Below are 22,021 nucleotides of genomic sequence, written 5' to 3'. Positions count from 1 at the left end.
GACCTGAGTTCAATTCCCAGCAACCACGTGGTGGCTCACAACTATCTGTAATGAGACCTGGTGCCCTCTTCTGGTGTGCAGATATACATGGAAGCAGAATGGTGTATACATGATAAATAAATAAAATCTTTTAAAAAATAAATAAAATAAAAAATAAACACAACTTAACTTTCTTTTTTAATTGGAAATAGATTCTTTCCTCGCACAATACATCCTGACCAGTTTCCCCTCCGTCCTCTCCTCCCAACCTTCCCCTCCCCCCCCCAAGATCCACTCCCTTTCTGTTAATTCTTCAGAAAAGAGTAGGCCACCAAGAGATAACCAACCTTCAAACAGCACAAAGCAAGATACAGTAAGACAAGGCAAGAGCCCTAATTATCAAGGCTGGATAAGGCAACCCCATAAGGGAAAAAGAGTCCCAAGAGCAGACAAATGAGTCAGAGATACACCCATTCCTATTGTTAGGAGTCCCACAAAACACTTGGGCCTGGTGTAGACCCATTCAGCCCTCTTCAGTCTCTGTGAGCCCATGTGAGCCCTGCTTAGTTGATTCAGTCGGTCATGGTCTTCTGGTACCCTCCATCTCCTCTGACTCCTACAATCTTTCCTCCCCCTCCTCTTCGAGGTTCCCTAATCGGACACCTCCAATTTAGACTCTCTTTGCATCATGTCCAGCTGTGGATTTCTGCATCCGCACACATCTGCTGCCTGAAAAAGTCTCTCTGATGATGACTGGACTAGGCCCTGATCCATGAGTACAGCAGAATATCATTAGGAATCATTTCTTTTTTCTTTCCTTTTTTGCCAGGTGTGTTTGGCTCTATTCTAGGACTCTGGGCTATCCAGTTTCTGGCCATCCAGGCAGTATAGGGCATGGGTTCCCTCTTGTGGCATGGGCTTTGAGTTAAAGCAGATATTAGTTGGCTACTCCCACAAGTTCTGAGCCACCATTGCCCCAGCACATCTTGCAGGCAGGACAGATTGGTCAAGGGTTTTGTGTCTGGGTTGGTGCCCAGGTTTCTCTTTCCATAGCCTGCAGAGAACCTTCTCACACTAAGAGACTAGACTATAGGGTGAAGGCTCCATGCAGACACCAGCTTGACCTCTCTACATTCAACTAGCTGTGTGGAAGTTATCCTTGGCAATGTCCCCACCCCCAACCCCCACTGTCAGATTTCAGAAAGCAACCCTCTGTCCTAGCATCAGCCTGCTACGACAGAGATCTCCATGGGACCCTCTCAGCCAATAGTTGAACTGCATGCAACCCAGTCCCATCACCGGAAGCCTTCCCTGCCTGACTACAAAAGATTGTCAGTCCAGACTCTGTACCCACCATCACTGTGAGTACTCACTAGGGCCACCCACTCAGATTTCAAAAACTTTCCACTGCACTATGTTACCACATAGCCCCGATATGCCTCCCAATTCCAGCTGTCTCTCCCTGCACACTCTCCCTCCACCCCCCCCCACTCCCCCGCACTTCTGTTCCCACCTGCCTCAGTCCACCTGCAAGATCTGTTATTTCCCCTTCCCAGGGAGATCCATGTGCTCCCCTAGAACCCTCCTATTTTACCTAACCTTTCTGGGTCTGTGGACTGCAGCTTGGTTATCATTTACTTAACAGCTAATATCTACTTATAAGTGAATGCATACCATATTTGCCTTTCTGGGTCTGGGTTACCTCATTCAGAATGACTTTTTTCTAGTTGCATTCATTTGCCTGCAAACTTCATGATGTCATTTTTTAACAGCTGAGTAGTACTCCATTGTGTAAATCCATTCTTCATTTGGTTGAGGGACATCTAGGTTGTTTCCAGTTTCTGGCTATTACAAACAATGATGCTATGAACATAGTTGAACAAGTGTCCTTTGTGTATATGCCCAAGAATGGGATAGCTCTGGGTCTTGAGGAAGACTGATTCCCAATTTTTTGAGGAACCACCATACTGATTTCCGTAGCGACTGTGTAACTTTGCACTCTCACCAGAAATGGTGCAGTGTTCCCCTTGCTCCATATCCTCTCCAGCATGAGCTGTCACTTGTTTTATTGATCTTAGCTTTTCTGACAGATATAAGATGGAATCTCAGAGTTATTTTGATTTGCATTTCCCTGATGGCTAAGGATGCTGAACACTTCTTGTTGTTGTTGTTGTTGTTGTTTTAGAAATTCTTTTTTTTTTTAAAGATTTATTTATTTAATATGTATACGGTGTTCTGCCTGCCTGTATCCCTGCATGCCAGAAGAGGGCACCAGATCTCATAACGGATGGTTGTGAGCCACCATGTGGTTGCTGGGAATTGAACTCAGAACCTCTGGAAGAGCAGTCAGTGCTCTTAACCACTGAGCCATCTCTCCAGCCTCTCTGAGCACTTCTTTAAGTGTTTCTCAGTCATTTTAGATTCCTCTATTGAGAATTCTGTTTAGGTTTGTACCCATTTTTAGTTGGATTATTTGTTTTTTGATATCTAATTTCTTGAGTTCTTTACATATTTTGGACATTTGGTCTCTATCAGATGTAGAATTGGTAAAAATCATTTCCCAATTGTAGGCTGCCTCTTTGTCTGATTGATGGTGTCTTACAGGAACTTCTCAGTTTCCTAAGGTTCAATTTATTAATTGTTGATCTTAGTGCCTGCACTACAACTTTACTTAATTTGACCCTACTTACTATCAACTGCCTGGCGTTTCTCTTTTGTATTACAAGCAATAGAGAGTTGTACTAATTTGAACTTCAATGTTTTAAACTCATGTAAGAATTTGTCACCTCTTGTGGCTAAGACTTGTGTCCTTCATCCAAATGTCCAGTTCACAGTTTTCCTAATGGCATGTCTCACCCACTGACCTCTCTTCCCTTTTGATGCACTCACCCTCTGACCCCCTCCCATCTGTATCTCCTCTCCATCCTCTCTGCTGAGCATCCCTCTGGTTTACAAGTTGCTTTCACCTTGAAGTACCCAGGACCTAGCCCTTGTTCCCCACTCTACCTCTGCCTTGCCCCCAGACTGTTTCTTAATCCATCTTTCACTGATGACTCCTGCAATAGTTAATATTGATTTCAAACTTGATTAAGGTCCTGGACTTGAAGTCCCTGCCAGGCCTGCTAGGCTTGGAAGCTCTGTCACTAGAGTCTATCTGCCATCAGTGTCCATCTCTGACTCCTGTGTGTCACCCATATGCATGAAACTCTTCACTTTTCCAGATGCTCATAACACTTTATGCACATAGCACAATTGCTTTTTAAATACTTTTATTGGTGAGGGCAGCAAGCTGACTCAGCGAGAAAAGACACTTTCCAACAAGCCTGACAGCACAGGTTTGATTCCTGAGACCCACATAGTGCAAGAAGAACCGACTCCTGCAAGTTGTCCTGTGACTTTCGTATATACCTGCCTGCCATGGCACACGCTGTTGTGCACTTGCACAACTTTAGAACTCCTTTCTCTGTTACATTAAATATACACACACAAAATAATGTTTAAAAATTATTGACTATGAACTTAACGGGATCTAGAGTCACCATGCCTCTGGGTATGCCTATAAAGGAGAGTCACCTCTGTAGTGACTGGAACCATCCCATGGGCTGGGGCCCTGGACTGAATCAAAGGAGAAAGCTAGCTGAGCATCACCATTCCCTCTCCTCCACAGTCTCCCGCTCCTGTCACCCTGATTTCTCCAACCTGGACCTGAGAGCTACAATAACCCTTCTTAAGTTGCTTTTTGAGCTGCAATAACCCTTCTTATGTTGCTTTTGCCAGGCATTTTGTCACAGCAATGAGAAAAGCAACTTAATATGACTCCCAAATTCACCCACAACCTTGATGACCTCGGGGCTCATGTATCCAATTGCACCTGTTGCCTGCCTGTCCTCCCACTGTGATGCTGAATGCAAGCCTCACTTTGACCTGAACATTCAGCTTCCTATGAAACCAGGACTTCTTATCTCTGCGGATAGCAATTCCATCTGCCATGTGGAAAACCCCTAGTATCAACCTAGATTCCTGTCATCGTCACTTATTCTTGTCCTGTTCATCTATTAGGTCCATCTTCAAGCTAAACCAGTAACTGGACAACTTGTTTTCTGTCATCATCATTACTCCCTTGGCCTGGGTACAATCACCACTCATCGTTTCTCTCCATGATTACTGTGATGACTTCTAACTGGCAGCACTTAGAAGGGAAAGGTAGACAGATCTCCACGGGTTCCAGGTCAGCCTACTGCACATAGAGAGGTTGTCTAAAACACAAAACAAAACAAAACAAACCCCAAAAAACAAAACAAAGAAACCAAGAGTGGCAAAAGGGAACCAAGTACTCTGTGTGTTGACTGTGGATATAACGTGACTAGCTCCTTTAGCTTCCCTCTTTCTTGACTGCCCACCACAATGGACTATATCCTTGAGGAGGAACCCTTTCTCCCCATAGGGAGTGAGTGAAAGTCCTGAGTGAGTGTCCATCGCTGACATGGACAGATACTGGAGACCTGCTTAGGTGAGGGTGGGGGTGGGGGTGATGTTCAGGTCTCAAAGAAGATGTGTGGAGACAGCGTGAGGAGGCGGGGAAGGAGGAGACCGACACAATCTGAGGGTGAATTGGGATAGCTGCCAGCAGTGTATAAATGAAAAAAAATTGAAAAAAATTTGCTTGTTTGTTTATATTGGGTCATGTGAGCTGGGGTGTGGCTTGTTATCAGGGATTGAGGAATCCAGCCTTGACCTTGACAATAGGCAGAAGCCATATGTTAATGAAGGGCCATAAATTGCTCAGAGATAAGAAGAACCACTGCTTTATCAAGCAGGAACTTTCCTCAAGCCCCTGGGGGAATGGAGACCCTTATCCAAATGCCTGACCTTGGGAAAGGACTTCTTCTGGGGAGCAGACACTATACTACATTGTCTTATCTATGGGCCTGCTCCTCTCAATAAGGCTCCCAAAGGGAAGGTCCTGATGTCTCACTCTTTTCTCTCTATACTGTGCCATTCTGATTTCTCTGTATTTATTAACTCAACTCTTGCCTTTAATGGCCCCAGGCTCTGGATCTGAATTGTAGGCATTTCATCCTTGGGATCAGGTGTGTCTAGTAAATCTCTAACTTACCTGGTCTTGGTGTAATTGGGACAGCACAATGGAATTCCTGGAATGGTGGCCGGGATACTTTTCCAAAGAATTATTTTGTTTAAAGAGGCTACCAGTGTATACATTTTTATCCTTTACCAAAGCCTGCACAAGATTTCCAAAAGGAAAAGGCATTAATATTGAGAGTCATTAAAAATGAAAGTAAAGCTAGGCAGTGGGTATACATTTCATCCCAGCACTCAGGAGGAAGAGGCAGAGGCAGAGGCAGATGGAACTCTGTGAGTTCCAGGTCAGCCAGGGCTGTTACTCAGAGAAACTGCAAAAAAAAGGAAAGAAAAGAGAGAGAGAGAGAGAGAGAGAGAGAGAGAGAGAGAGAGAGAGAGAGAGAGAGCGAGCATAAGAAATGCTGAAACTCTGTCAAGCAGCACGGTCACCATGCTGTCCATGCCAGCCAGGCATATCCATGTTAAAGAAGACTCCAAAGCCTCAACCATGGGAGTGCCAAAGCCTTTCCCCATTGTGATGCTTAGAGAAATAGCAGAGTCTTCCTCAAGTCTGAGTGTGAATATTGACAGTGTGTGCAAAAAAAAAAAATGTTCACCACAGCCCCTTGCCCCAAGTTTAAGGCCTGAAGACTGTTCCCCCACAGAAATTGTTCCAACTGAGTGAGATTAGCTAATCCTGCCTCACTGTCCAACTGTCTACAATAAACACAAAGCTTCCAGAGTGCAGTTGCTACTACTCCATTAGAGCTACCAAAGACCACCCAATCCCAGCTTTTCTGCGTCAATGTGTCTACCTGTTCTTCATTCTCTTGTTGACCCTAGTCAGGGTTCTAGGTCTCGGGCCAGGCAAGAATGTAGAACTTCCCTTATATTGCTTTTGTCACGGTATTTTATCACAAGTAACTAAAATGAGTAATTCTATCTCTTACCACATAGAAAAGTCAAAGCAAATTTGATGTGAATGGAGACCTAAAATTATAATGCCACAGTTGAGGGCATACTTTATAACATTCAGCTTCTCAAAGATTTGATGACTAAGACACTGAAAAGCACAGGCCATAAAAGTAAAAATGGAGGATGAGATTGCATCAAACTAAAAGCAAACAAAGCAAAGAGAGGGCTCACAGAATTGTAGAAAGTATTTGGAAATATAATCTGATAAGGGGTATATCCTTATGTGTCCAGAATACATAAGGCACTCAACAAACAAAAAAAAGTTCAATTAGAAATAGAAGACATGAATGCACATTTTTCAAGAGAAAATACAAATGGCCAATGGTACATGAAAGGGTCTCAGCACCCTTCCTCATTTACGATGCAAATCCAAGCCCCAGTAGGTGCTAGTTCACTCCATTAAGACAGCAAAGTCTGTCTTCTATGACCAAAAAGGCAAGATAGCAGAAAACAGAATCATGGGTCTTCAAAAATTAAAAGAGCTCTTTCCCACTCTCTTTCTGCTCTCTTTCCCGCTCTCTTTCTCACTCTCTTTCCTGCGGTTCTCCTGGGGCAGACAGGACTTTTCCTGTCTCCCTCTTCCCTTCTGTCTTCTCTCTGTCTCTATCTCTGTGTCTCTTTACCTATTTTCTCTTTCCTCCCCCTACCTCCTCCCTCCCCTTTCTAATAAAACTTCTCACTTAAAAAAATTAAAAGTAAAATAACCTCTATGGCCCAGCAATCCACCACTGTGAATATGCTAGAGGAAATGAAATCGGTGTGTGGAAGAAACCTGTGTACTTTCATTCTTGCTCTGGCACTAACAACATCCATGAATCAATGGGTCTATTACAGCTGAATGGATAATGAAAATGTAGGGCATATACATGGGGGAATAATGTTCAGCCAACAAAAGATAAAATCCCATCATTTGTAAACAACATGAGTGAATCTAGAGGCCATTATGCTGCCTGAAATGAAACAGTCACAGAGAGGTGCCACACCATTTCACAAAAATGGAATTCAAAAAGAGTGGATTTCCTAGAAAAGCAGAGTGGAATGGTGGCTACAAAAGCACAAAGGTCAGATGAGAGTGCTAGATCCCCTGGAGCCTGTGTGACAGGTCATTGTGAGCAGCCTGGCCTGGGTGTTGAGAACCAAACAAGTCCTCTGCAAGAGCAGTGAGCACTTTTAACCACTGAGCCAACAGTAGCATTTCATATGATTTTAGAAAAATTGGAGATCACTCTCTGGGATTTACTTTAATATGTTTTACCCCTTTCTAGGTCACCTGCAATGGCAGGAGGAATTTTTGCTATAGACAGACATTATTTTACAGAACTCGGACAATATGACAAGGACATGGATCTTTGGGGAGGAGAAAATGTGGAACTTTCACTAAGAGTAAGTCAGCTTCCTTTTGTTTTGTTCTGTTCTGTTTCCCCCACATAGCTATGCTTGTCTAGAGGAGAGCTGATGTTTCAGCTTGCTGTGGTGAATGGAACCCATTAGGAGCCTACTGGGCCAGCGCCTAACCCTGAGCGAGAGTGAGATCTGACTCTTCATCTGGTTGTACTGTGTCTGGTGACACATGCAAGGGCATACAACAGTTGAAGGGGCGCCTGGGAGACACTTGGTAGGGCATTTCAGCCCCTGGCCATGTGCTTTGTTGTCTTCAAAGTATGGTGCAATAAACTAATAAGGTACTTTAAAACTATGTGGGTTCTCTAATTGTCTTGATAGTTATACCCCTTCCCTGTTTTGGATTTTATTTCCTCTTACCTCCCTTCCCTCCTCCGCTTCCTCTCTCTTCCTCCCTTCCTTCTTTCTCCCTGGTAGCTGGTCATTTTAGTCACTGTATGCATGAAGAGACCAGAGGTCACTCTCAGGTATCATTCCTCAGGTCTCACTGCCTTACTTTTTGAGAAAGTCTCTCACTGGCCCAGAACAGTCAGAAAGCCCTAGGAACCCTCCAATCTCTGCCTCCCCAGTATTGGGATTATACGTGTGCACCACCACATCCAGGTTCTTCTTTTTTAAAGTGGGTTCTGGGGATCAAACACTGGTCCTCATACTTACGTGGCAAGTACTTTATTGACTGAGCCCTCTCACCAGTCTCATTTTATTCTTTATTCACTTTTGTCCTTTTCAGCACAGGCTTCATAGTCTTATTGTGCACACACGGGTATCTCAGCAATGTCTTCTCCTTCAAGCTCCTGCTTGCAATCGCCTTACACATTTGTTACTTTCATTACCCCTCCCCCATTCACGTATTCCCTTCTGACCTAGGTAGTATTTTATAATATCCAGGCCTCTGGCTCTTTTTATTATATTTGGTTGGAGATCCCTTGTTTTATTACATTGTGCTCTAAGAATATTGCCCAATAAATTTTCCTCTCTTAGGACTTAACTATAAGCACATTCTATTATCTGAGTAGAACTACTTTTGTGAAGGTATGTGTTTTTGGAAAGCAAGTGTTGGGGCCATTGAAATGGTTCTGTGGGTAAAAGTACCTGCTGCCAGCTGCCAAGTCTGAGGATCTCAGCTCAACACCAGGGAACCCCACAGTGAAAGGAAAGAACCAACTTCCAAAAGTTGTCCTCTGACCTCTTCATGTAAGCTGGGCCATTCACCATATATGTTCATGTGGACATGTGAGCTGGGCCATCCACCATATATGTTCATGTAGACATGCACATGCACAGGCATGTATGGTCTCTCTCTCAATAAAACTTAAAATGAAATGAAAGGAAAATGTGTTCCGTTTCTGGTTCTACAATCCTCACAGACAGCAAATGACAGTTAACTTCCTGTTCACATGAATCATTCCCAATGATTCTATCCTCAATGGCTGCTTTGACTCTCTGAAGTATATTTGGCTCTCTTTTTATACAAACAAGCATGTGAATTAGTAACTAGTTTAAGTTCTCTCTCTCTCTCTCTCTCTCTCTCTCTCTCTCTCTCTCTCTCTCTCGTCTTTTGAGACAGGGTTTCTCTGTGTAGCTTTGGAGCCTATCCTGGCACTCGCACTGTAGACCAGGCTGGCCTCGAACTCACAAAGATCTGCCCACCTCTGCCTCCCGAGTGCTGGGATTAAAGCGTGCGCCACCAACGCCCAGCTTAAATACTCTCTTGACACTGGCCATTGAAAACAAAATAAAAATTTTAAACTTGGCATGTACCACCATGCCTTTAATCTCAGTACTCAAGAGGCAGAGTCAGTTGGATCTCTGTGAGTTTAAGGTTCACCTGTTCTACAGAGCGAGTTCCAGGACAGCTAGGACTACACAGAGAAACCCTATCTTGAAAAACTTAAACAACAAACTAAAAGATCATGCCTCCAAATGGCTGCTGCGGCTGACACATATCTAATGACACAAAGCAATCTGCAGTCATCTGGAGACTACCTCTTAAGGGATCTATCCAAGTTCAATTCAATTCATCTTCCCAGTCAAGCCATGCTGCAGGCCAAGCATTCAGATGATACTGCTCCTCTTTTTCATTCATGCAGCAATGTTCCCTTAGAACCTGAGGATAATATTAGTTACTTTTCCCATCCTATGACAAAATACTTGGCTACATGATGAAAGCAACTTAACAAGGGTTCATTTAGGCTCATGGTTTGAGAACACCATTTCATCATGGTGGGGAAGGAAGAATTTGTAGGGCTGGTCACCTTGTAGCCATACTCAGAAAGCAGAGAGATGAAAGCTGTTGCTCGGCACACATTCTTTTTTTCTATGCTGTTCAGGACCCCATTCCATGGAATGGTGCTGCCCACATTAATGGGGGTTTTTCTACCTCAATGAGGCCAATTTAGAAACTCCCCTGACAGACATGCCCACATTTGTCTCCTGGCCAATTAAGATCCTGCCAAGTTCACAACCAAATTAACCATCATAAGGACAGAGGACAGTGTTACAATACTGCTAGCAGTACACAGTGTAAAAGTAACTTCTGACGTCATGACCTTCCATCTATCAGGGTACCAGTTATTTAATCTTACTTTTGATAAACACAGTAGAGAGACACACAGTACTGTATGGTCATATAGAACTGAGCCTTTTTTTGAGGTGTCATACACAACCCTCCTGAAGTAGTAGCGCTTAAAATGTAAAGCACTAGTATTTGTGGTTTATTGGACAGGTTCTTATGCCCAACTCACACTGCTGGGAAAGTTTACAGACATGAACTCACTTAATCCCCACAGACCTATAGGGTAGGTACTGCTTTCATCTTTTTCTTTTAGTGAGAAAACAAAGACACAGAGAACTTACTTCCCAAGTTCACAAAAACAGTTAAGTACCATGCTCCAAATCCACTGCTACCTGCCTCTCATAGAGCCTCCTTTTCCAGTCTTGGGGCCCTGCTGACACACCTCTACTGTCTCTCAGTCAGTTCTAGCACACATGTGCTGGAGAAGCTGCCAATGCCCCAAGTTTGCTTTGGTTGCTAAGTTCAGCAGCTGCTATGGATCATGGGACAGAAATAGTTCACTGGATAGCCCTGCAGCTATGCTTTACACCAGCCTCTGAATGGTTCCCATAATCAGTTTCAGATTCTTGTGGCTTAATAATCCTGGTTGGCATCCAACAGGCCTTGACCACCTGAAGTCTTAGCTTGCCCATACTCCAGTACCTGTTCTCCATTCTGGCATCCCTCCATACTGCCATGTGTGCTACTCCAAAAACTGAGACCTTGGCTTCTGCTTTTAAGGATGCACACCTAGGGAATCCCATTTCCTGTTCTCACCTTCAAGTAAGGGTTTCTTTGTGTAGCTCTGGCTGTCCTGAAAGTCACTCTGAAGACCAGGCTGGCCTTGAACTCAGAGATCCACCTGCCTCTGCCTCCCAAGTGCTGGGATTAAAGGTGTACATCACCTTGGGCCAGTTTAACTGTACCTCTTTAGATATAGATGGCAGCTTAAATCCTGCTCAAGATCACTAAGCCCATTGGATGGGATCTGATATGAAAACAAACCATATATCTACTATATCGTTCTCATACATTGACATGATGGAAGTTTCAGCAGATTTCCAACACTTTGCTCCTATGTGGACCATCTATCCACTGAGCCAATGGGTTACTCATCTTGTGTTATCTGCTTAGAATTTTAATTGCTAAGGATATTAGGAACTAGGCAGCTATTACCTCAGTATCTACCAGTTATTACTATAGTTATGCTGTATAACAAAGTACCTCAAAGATGAATGGTGTAAAATAGTAACATATACCTTTCTCTTGTTTATGTCCATGGTGGCTGGGGTGACTCAGCAGAGGCTGACTGGGTTGGACTTTAGTTTCTGGTTTTGGTTGCAGTCTGGCATTATATTCATGCGTAGTTGCCATATGGAACACGTTCTTCTCACACTGAATGGCAGGAAGGCTAAACTCAAGCCAAGTCACGTGGCATATTCCACTTTCTGTAGTCATGATGTGGGCTGGCATTATCTTGGCCAAAGCCTGTGAAATACAAGTCCAGAATCAGTATATCCTCAGACCCAAGATGAGAGAAGGGGAGTGAGCAGATGTTTACTGACCAGAATTTGAAGCTGTCACTCTGGGTTTGTGTAATGAACAACTAAGTCAATGTAAAATTGATGTAAATGAAACCCATGTTAAGAGAGCAGTGGTGTTGAGTTGGGCATTGGTGGCGCATGCCTTTAATCCCAGCACTCGGGAGGAAGAGGCAGAGGCAGAGGCAGAGGCAGGCGGACCTCTGTGAGTTTGAGACCAGCCTGGTCTACAAGAGCGAGTTCCAGGACAGCCTCCAAAGCCACAGAGAAACCCTGTCTCGAACAATAACAAAAAGAGAGCAGTGGTGTCTTGTGTATCAGTTCATTTTTGTCAGTAGATTTTAACTTATGTGGGAAAAAAAACTGCCTCAAAACAAAGTAGCTTAAAACCACGAGCAATTATTATTCCCTTCAATTTTTGGTGTTACTACAGTAGTGCTGGTCTTGTCTAGAATGTCTAATTTCTGTAGATGCTGCTGCCTCTGTATTCACCTGGAGCCCATTCATAATGTCTTCTGCCATGTGACTGCCACATCTAGAGCAATGAGAACCACTTGGCCACTTATCAGGCAGGCTGGCCCAGGCTCACTGTCACTGAAGAGGTCACAATGTTCTCAAAAGTTACAAGAGGGGTCAAGATCTAGGAAGCTGCAAGTACTTTTCAAGCATCATGCATTCTGGGCAAGCACCCTTCCAGCTGGCTTCATCCCTAGTCCTGCTTCTTGTTTACTCTAGATTTGTTCTTAAAGGAGACACATCCATCTGGATATACCCTCTCCTGTGCTCACTGTCTATGTAGGGGTGGCCACAACTCTTCCTGTATCTTCTAGTTTATAATCCTGTCAGTAGCGGGGTATGATCATTAGAGATAAAGGGGATCTGTGATCAGCCTAGTGATATGGCTCACTAGGTGGAGTGTTTCCCTAGCATTTTCAAAGTCCTGGGTTCAACCCCAACCCCACATAAAACCAGGCATGGATTACAAGACATGTATGTGCCACTCTAAATTTGTTCTTAAAGGAGACACATAACACATATGTTACACAGACACATATGCAGACAAAATACTCAGATATAAAGAATAATTTATAAGATGGAAAAATTAGTATTCATGGTAATTATAAAACTGTTAAACATATTAACAGTGTAACTAACAGCTTTTCAAATTTCCTTAGTTTTTCTTTAAAAAGAGACTGAAGCATAGATCACTTCTATCTGTCAGTTTTTGCTATATGATGAAGCATAGAGCAGAAGTCTATGTCAACAACTTTTAGGTCTCAATTTCCAGTGAAAATGAGAGCCAGGCAGGACACAGGCAGCCAAACCATTGGATAAGCTGATGAAAGAACCTAACTGTTTGAACTCATGAGCTAAGGCTTTTTCTTTAGTGTCTTCTTAACAAGGAATCTGAAGGATTGTTTCTGTGAGTTTCTCTAAGTCAGGATTTCCTGTAACCAGGGTGGCCTTGAACTTCATATTTAGTCAAAAATGACCTTGAACTTCTGACGCTATTTCCACCACCTGAGTGCTGAACTTGCAGTTGTGGACCTGCAGTTGTGGACCACCATGGCCAGTGGTGAATACAGAGCTGGGGGTTGAACCCAGGACTTTGAGTATGCCAGAGAAACACTATATCAATTGAGCCATATTCTCAATCCCACACAGTGTGTTTCAGTGAAGATCTTAACTTCCCATTACTGTTTTATAAACGATTAAGTGAACTTACCCAGAAAAGTATCTGCCAACAGAGGGTCATAAAATCTGAGTGTGCACTGGAATCATATGAAGAACCCATGAAAGTGCAGGTTTGACTCAAACCACAGTTTCTGGGTCAGCAGGTGTCAGTGGCCCACGGGTTTTCATTTTATCGAAGTTTCCAGGCAATGTTGGTGTTACTGGAGTCCAGAAAAAAGAGTGGCTCCAGAAAATATACCATACGGGGGCTGGTGAGGTAGTTCAGTGGGTTAAGGCATTTGCTACTAAACTTGATGACCCAAGTAAGATTCCTGATATCCACATGGCAGGAGAACCAAGTCCTTCACAGTTGTTCCCTGACCACCACATGCACACTGTGGCATGTACACCACCCCCAAATAAATAGATGCAAATTTTTTGAAGATTAATTTGTGTGAGTGTGTACATGGAGGCATGTATTGGCACAGCATGTGTACTGAGGTCAGAGAACAACCTACAAGAGTCAGTTCCCACCCTCCTTTTTGGGGTCCTAGGATCAAACTCAGGTGGTCAGACTTGGTGGCAAGGACTCACTAAACCATCTTACCAGACCCTCTACGTTGTCATTTACAGTGATGAAATGGAAATTCCTAAACTTCCTAAACAAGACTTTTATTTTTGATGTGTATGTATAAGTGTATATACCTACATATGTGTGCAGGTCCATGTATATGCATTCAGAAAACGGGGGGATGTCAGGTGTCCTCCTCTATCATGCTTCACCTTTATTCCTTTGTGACAGATCTCTCTCTGAATCTGAAGTTCACTATTTTTCTCCCGTCTTCATCTTCCAACCCCTCCAGCACTGGGGTTGCAGGTGTGTGCAGTCATGACCAGCTTTTTGTGGGAGTCCAACTCAGGTCCTTGTTCTTGTAGGGAATTGCTTTTAACCCATTGAGCCATATTTCTAGCCCAAGACCTAAAGGCTAGAAACAATTTTGCATAACTCACATGAATATAGTAAGTTATTTTAATGTATATTTTTGCATGTCCACACATATACTTGAATTCTATGGACTAAACCCAGGTGTTAGGGTGTACATTTCCCTATATTTGACACTTTTCAATGACCATATCTTGCTTCCATGCAGTATTTTACGTATAAACTACAAGTAACTGAACCAAGTCAGAACTTGTCTTTCTCTTGGTATTGCTTATACCTGACAACATGCAACAGGAAAGAAAGAGAATAATTTGCCATTCAGAACTCAAGTTCTCAGACTAGACTTCCTAAATTTGAGTCTGAGCTCAGCCCTTCAATTGTTCCATATCACTGGGCAAATTTCTTAAATTGTATTTTTTTAAATCTGTAAATGGTGGAGGGGTGGTCATAGCACCTACACTATAAGACTGATGAGTTTATGAACTTTGTTAAATAAATAAAAATAAATGGAATACATTAGATATTAGGACTAGCAGTATAGCTCAGCTGGTAGAATGCTTGCCTAGTATGAACAAAGTCCTAGATTGAAAGCTAACAGTGCATAATACCAGCACTATGAAGGTAGAGGCAGGAGGATCAGAAACTCAATGTGAGTCCCAGAGATTGGGTTTGAGGCTAACCTGGGCTATATATCTCAATAAGCAGTCAGACAAACAAATATTGGTGTGTGTGTGTGTGTGTGTGTGTGTGTGTGTGTGTGTGTGTGTGTATGTGTGTGTGTGGTCATGTGTGTTCTAAAGCAGTTGCCAGTTACTAGTAAAATAATTATGATCTTATCTAGATTTGGATGTGTGGAGGCCAACTCTTTATACTTCCTTGCTCTCGGGTTGGACATATCGCTAAAATACAGAATTTCAATAATGCTGCACTCAAAGCCTTGTCATGGAACTTACTTCGAGTGGCTCACGTCTGGTTGGATGAACACAAGGTGAGTGATACCTCTGATTGGGGAGATCAGATTCTGGGTTGTTCTCAAGTCTCGGCCGTTTTCCAGATCTAAACTATACTCTTCCCTGTTATCTAAACTGTACTCTTCCCTGTTTTTTGTAAATCAATGGAACCCCTTCAATTTCTCACCCACTCATTACCAGATCTTCTCTCAACTGGTTAAACCCCAAGTAGCTGTTGTTGCAACTGATTTTTTAAGTTTGAATTTTAGGAAAACTCAAGTTTCTCAGAAGTAAATCAACCTGCAGAGTCTTTCCTTAAGACCATATCTATTTATTCATTGAGGAATTACTCTTCCCCTCCCTGCTGCAGCATCAGGAGCTGATTTCTTCAGGTTTTCGTAACAAGCCACTATGTGTTTACTGGGAGATGTGGCAGGTGTAGGTCTTGTGAATTCCTTTTCTATCAACAGTCAAAGATTTCTATTTGAAAGGTTTGCCCCTTGATTTATATATATTCCCAAGGGTTACACCCTGTTTTCCAAGGGCAAATCTCTTTCCAGATGCCATGCATAAAGAAATAAAGACAGGCCTCCTCTAAGACAAATGCATAGTGTAGTGTATCTTATGTTTCTTTCCTAGTTTGCTTTTCTGTTGCTGTGATAAAACACTGGCCAAAAGCAATTTGCAAAGAGTTATTTCCCTTATACTTCCACATCATAGATCATTATCTAGAGATACCGAGGCAGAAACTCAAGCAGAGACCACAGAGGAAAACTTCTTATTAGCTTCTTCTCCAAGGCTTCTTCAACATGCTTCCTTGAACAACTCAGGACCACCTGCCCAGGGATGGCACCACCCACAGTAGGCTGGACCTTCCTATAACAGTACTCAAGAAAATACTCCACATGCCGTTCTGATGGAGGCAATTCCTGTTTGGAGTCTCTCTTCCCAGGCAACTCCAATTTGTGTTATGGTAACCAGGAAAAAAAAAGCCCAGCAGTTTCTATATAGTTCAAGCTTTTTGATTACAAAATTAAAAATGAGATTTCTTTTATAATCAGGACACGGTTGGGGAATTCCTGCTGAGGCACAAGGATGGCAAGTTCAAGCCTGCCAAGGCAACTTAGTAAGACTCTATCTCAAAAACAGAGTAGAATGATGGAGCTAAAGAGATGGCTGAGTAAGAGCATATGCTGCTCTAGTAGAAGACCTGAGTTCAGTTCTCAGTACCCATATCCAGGTAACTCATAGCCATTGCTATGTCCAGATCCAGGGAATATGTCCTCACTTCTAGTCTCTTCAGGTGCTTGAACTCAGGTATACACACCTCCACAAAGACACAAATACGTAATTAAAATAAATGTCCTGGCATGGTGGTACACACCTTTAGCACTCAAGAGCAGAGGCAGATCTCTGTGGGTTCAAGGCCAGCTGGAGCTACAAAATGAGAATCCTGTCTTAGAAAAAGAAAAGAAAAATCTTTAAAAACAAGGAAAAAGAAGATAATGGATATATGTGATTTATTAGTAGCTATAATTCTATACAGCACTGCAAACTCATAAGCTATAGATACATATAGTGATTACCACTACTGGTGTATATGAAAGGTATAATGATGAATAAATAATACATATTGTATTCTCTTGCTATGAAATTAAAAGTGAGCAAGATTGAACTTTGAGATTAGTACTTGAGAGGCAGAGGAAGATGGATTTCTATGAGTTCCAGGCCAGCCTGGTCTACATAGTGAGTACTAGGCCTGTTATGACTACACAATTGAAACCCTCTTTCAAAAAAAAAGGTGGAGAGGCTAGAGAGATGCCTTCGAAGTTGTATTTCTCAGGGTTCTCTAGAGGAACTGAATGATAGTGCATATACGAAATTTATTAGAATGACTTACAGGCTGTGGTCCAGCTAGTCCAACATTGACTGTCTACTAACAGAAGATCCAAGAATCCAGTAGTTAGTTATTCATTCCACTAGGCTGGGTGGCTCAGCTGGTCTTCAGTATATGCTAGAATCCTGAAGAAGTAGGCTCTAATGCCAGTAAATGAATGGACTTGCCAGCAAGAGCATGTTTCAAGCTTCTTCCATGTCCTTTATATAGGCTGCCAGCAGAAGGCATAGCTCATTAAATGTCGGTCTTCCCACCTCAGAAGATCTGAATTAAAATTGCATCTTCCCACCTCAAAAGACCTGGATAAAAGTGGGTCTTCCTACTTTTTTTCCTGTGAGGGAAAAAAATCCCTCACAGGTGAACCCAGCCACTTGGGTTTTAGTTAATTCCAGATGTAGTCAAGTTGACAACCAAGAATAGCCACCACAGTGGTTAAGAGCATTTGTTGCTCTTGCAGAGGACTTGAGATCAAGCCACCCACATGGTGGCTTGTCTCTGCAGGCATCAGGCATGTATGTTGGTGCATAGACATACATGAAGGCAAAACATCCATATACATAAAGTAAATTTTTTAAAGTTATTTATTTCTATTTTCTTTGCATTGGTGTTTTACCTTCATGCATGTCTGTGGCAGGGTGTCAGATCTTGGAGTTACAGACAGTTGTTAACTGCCATGTGGGTGCTAGGAATTGAACCCAAGTCCTCTGGAAGAGCAGTCAGTACTCTTTACCTCTGAGCCATCTCTCCAGCCCTGATAAAGTAAATTTAAAAGTTAAGTCAGAGCAAGAAAATAATAAAAGGACATAATTAAGACAGCTCTGGGATGCCAGTCATGTTCACCTCTTAAACAAGGTTGCTGGAGCTGATGTGCTGATAATTAAGCAAGTTAAACATTTATATTTTATGTCCTTTTGCATTTTTATTATATTGTCTTTAATGAATATCATTACTTTCTTTGAGACCAGGTATTGCTATATATCCTGGCTTTCCTAGTAGGATAGGCTGGTCTTGAACTTACACTAATCCTTCAGACTCAGCTTCCTAAGTGCTGGGATTACAACTGGTGCCAACATGCCCAGGTTTTAAAAAGTTAAGGGTAAAGCATGCTTATTTTAAAAATTCATATGATCTTCAGGAGTACAAAATTAACACTCTAAAGGCCAGACAGACACTAACAGATGGTTGTGTTCTTATAGAAAACCAAAGTTCTATTCCCATTATCCATATGGGGTGGGTTAAGACTGCTTGTAAATCTAGCTCCAGGGAATTCAAAACTCTTTTCTGGCCACCACAGGCACCTGAATACATGGCATGCGATCAAAGAGACACATGCATTTATAAAATAAAAGATCAAAGGGCTGGAAAGACAGCTCAGGAGTTGAGTACTTGCTGCTCTTCCAAAGGACCTGGGTTCAATTCTAAGTACCCAGAGGGTGGCTCACAGCCTAATTCCAGCCCCAGGGGAATCAGTGTCCTCTTCTAGCCTCTGAGGGCACCTCTACCCTCCTATGAGCACATGGTATACATATATACATTCAATGTACACACATGAAATAAATAAATCATTAAAAATAAATAAATTAATAAAACTAACAGCCTATTGTTCCCAAAGTGATCATTGAGTTATTTGTTGTGGTTGCTGGTTAATACATATGCACATTAGAAGATACTTGTTTGCTCTTTTTTATTTTTTTATTTTTTGAGACAAGGTTTTTCTGTGTAGCTTTGAAGCCTGCCTGGAACTCACTCTATAGATCAGGCTGGCCACAAACTCACAGAGATCTGCCTGCCTCTGTCTCCCGAGTTCTGGGATTAAAGGCATGTGCCACCACCACCTCGCGTATTTCTTTCTTTTCTGTAATTCTTTTAGACAGGATTTCTCTATGTAGTACAGTTTGGCCTTGAACTTGTGATCCTGCTACCTCAATCTCCCCAGATAGGGAACCAATGACAGATAAAAGTATGTGTATCTCTGAGTTCAAGACCAGCCTGGTCTACAAGATCTACTTCCAGGACAGGCTCCAAAGCTACACAGAGAAATCCTGTCTCAAAACAACAACAACAACAACAAAACAACAACAAAGTATGTTGTATCACCAAAGTCCAACTTGAACAAATAAGTTTATTTTTTAAAAAAAAATTTATTTATTTATTTATTTATTTATTTATTTATTTATTTATTATGTATAGTGTTCCGTCTGATGTATGCCTGCAGGGCAGAAGAGGGCACCGTATCTCATTACAGATGGTTGTGAGCCACCACATAGTTGCTAGGAATTGAACTCAGGACACCTGGAAGAGCAGCCAGTGCTCTTAGCCTTTGAGCCATCTCTCCAGCCCGAACAAATGAGTTTTATTGGGTATCCTTACAGAAATATGGGTGAGGGAGGTTACTTATAGGAGCAGAAATGATTTAAGGATAACAGAATCACCAAAAAGCTCACTCTCTGGGCCTGGAGAATGGCTCAGTAGTCCTTTCCGGAAGTCCTAAGTTCATTTCCCTGCACCCACATCAGGCAGCTCATAACTGTCTGTAATATAGCACCCGGGGATGTGACACCTTCATCTGGGCTCTACAGGTAATGTACTCAGATGTACAAACCCTCACACTGACACATGTATATATGAAAAGTTAATTTTTATAAAGTCCATCCCAGCATGAGTGACAGCTTGTGAAAGCTAGGAACCTAGAGCATGCTGCATAGCCTCCAGGGACCTTAAACTGTTGAAGAGAGACTTTTCCAGGGAGTTCAGCAGTTTGCTGTTCTCGCCTTCTTCCAGGAAGCTGGGCTGATCTCTGCTTCTACCAGGCTTTTCAGCTGGTTTGAGCCTCTCCTAGGAAGCTCAGCTTACCTGAGAGCCTCAGTGCTTGAGGATGGAGAGGCCTTGTGTATCTGGTCATTTTCAGGGACTTCCTGAAGCCATTGGATTGTTTATTTCATGGGCTTAATGAGCCTTTACTTCTCCTTAGACACCCTTTTAAAAACTCATCTTAAAATATTACCTCACTTCAACATCCTGTTTTACCAGGCTTTCCTAGAAGACGGAAGGTTTTAATCTCACAGGAAACTGCTGTACAACAAGAGGAAAGGGCATTTTTAGTTCCAGTGATGAAAACATGCCTTGATGTTTGCTATCATGACCTGATTACCAAAAAAATTTGTTGTTGGTTTAATAAAATGACTCTTTGTTTTCATTTAGGATAATTTTTTTCTTCGAAGACCTTATTTGAAATATGAACCCTATGGAAACATTAGCGAGCGCGTTGCATTAAGGAAGCGACTGGGTTGCAAGTCATTTCAGTGGTATTTGGATAATATCTTTCCAGAGTTGGAGCCATTCATACACACTGATGAGAAGGAATGGAATCATTTTCATTAATAAAGGATGAAAAAAACACCCTAGTTCTTCAACATATTGGCACCACAGGACAAGTTTGGAGCACCATGGGATTATGTGAAATGCAATGAGAAATACAATTAGAGTGGCCAATCTCTCAGGAGTGCTTTTTCTCTCCCTCTAGTGACAATTTCTCCTTTGTTGCTCAACTGCCACTGAAGTTCTGGGGATAAGGACCTTGACATTAGAAATGTAAGCTCTCTCATGGTTCAGTTACTGGAAAATGGTTGACCCAGATAAAATCTATGTTGTGATTATTTGACCAATTCACTTGGCTGTGACGGCCTCTAAGAGCCTGCTCTGTTCTTGGCGCCTTCGCCAGTCTGATGGGCTGACATAATTGCCTTTGGAGATTGTTCACAGAGACCCACGACTGGTGTACAGTGGCTGCGTTAGATCAAGCTCCTTTCTTGCAACCTGAGGGTTCCTCCTGGTTTGGCTGGGTTCCTAAGAGTCTGATGTCCAAGTCACCTTGGTTTAAGCTCTCCATGCAGGTTCTACTCATCTTTTCTGCTTCTATTGTCATGTCTGTGCCCTCTGTCCTCTGACCTACGGCCCCCCTGATGCTTCTTGAATTATGCCTTGTTGTTTTGTGTAGATAGGGCTGGGACAGAGCAGTTGACTCTTTGCCTGCCATACCCAGAGACTCCTCAATGCCTAAAGTACTTCTTTGGGGTATGAGGAAAGCTAAAAGGTTCACCCTGCTGAAGGTGAGTTTAAGAAGGTCAAAGAGGAAGAATTCACAAAATCTACAAAGAAAGTGGGGGAAGAAGCACACAGAAAGGACACGGAAAGGGAGATGTCTGACAGGGTTACCACCTATGGCCTATACAAACACAACCTGTCTCGGTTTCCTCATCACTGCCATGAAGTCTCTCAGGGGTTCTGAACATCCAGAACGCTGACTGACTCACTGCTATCCTGTATTTTGTAAACTTCACCCACTGAGAGATCCTAGGCGAAATGGTTCATCTTCACTATTTGACAGGATTTGGAGTCACCTAGGAGACATACCTCTTCCAGGCATGTCTTTGAGATTGTTTCCTGAAAGGTTTAGCTGAGTAGGGAAAACCCATGAGGAATGTGGTGGCCATAACACATGGAGGAGGGACTGGATTAAATATAAAGGAAAAAGAAGACGAGAGTAAGATGCACATCAGCCTTTCCCTGACTCCTCAGGATGCAATGCGCCAAGCTGCTTCATACTTTGTCTGCCATGGTTTATCCACCAAAATGGAGGCTGTACCCTCAAATCGTGTGCCAAAATAAGCCCTTAAGTTTCTTTTGTCAGGTACATTGTCACAAAACAAGAAAAGCAACACGGACGCATTGTGATGGTGCACAAATGCAGAATGTACTACTTATTGCCCTTGCAAGAGAGAACCACCCCTGAAATAACCACTAATTCCAGTTAAGATGAGTTGCTGTGTCGACAAGAATGGAAACTATGAGCCGGGCAGTGGTGGCGCACACCTTTAATCCAGCATTTGGGAGGCAGTGGCTAGCCCCAGGCCAGCCTGGTCTACATGAGCTAGTTCCAGGACAGCCAGGGCTACATAGAGAAACCCTGTGTTGAAAAATAAAGCAAACATAAGAATGGAAACTATGAAAGATACCTTTTTGGCACTG

General features: G+C 42.6%; 1 protein-coding gene across 1 annotated transcript in view; it reads left to right on the top strand.

Annotated features, from left to right (window-relative positions):
* Positions 1 to 20,374, top strand: part of Galntl5 (polypeptide N-acetylgalactosaminyltransferase like 5) — a 35,163-nt gene extending 14,789 nt beyond the window's left edge. Inside the window, exons 6-8 of the mRNA XM_027428524.1 lie at positions 7,299 to 7,416; positions 14,988 to 15,134; positions 20,195 to 20,374. Of these exons, the coding sequence (XP_027284325.1) occupies positions 7,299 to 7,416; positions 14,988 to 15,134; positions 20,195 to 20,374 (445 nt within the window). The remainder of the gene's footprint in view (positions 1 to 7,298; positions 7,417 to 14,987; positions 15,135 to 20,194) is intronic.
* Positions 20,375 to 22,021: the final 1,647 nt, after the last annotated feature.

This window comes from Cricetulus griseus, chromosome 8, assembly GCF_003668045.3.
Source record: "Cricetulus griseus strain 17A/GY chromosome 8, alternate assembly CriGri-PICRH-1.0, whole genome shotgun sequence".
Lineage (NCBI taxonomy): Eukaryota > Metazoa > Chordata > Mammalia > Rodentia > Cricetidae > Cricetulus > Cricetulus griseus.
This window is presented reverse-complemented; position numbering and strand designations above follow the sequence as displayed.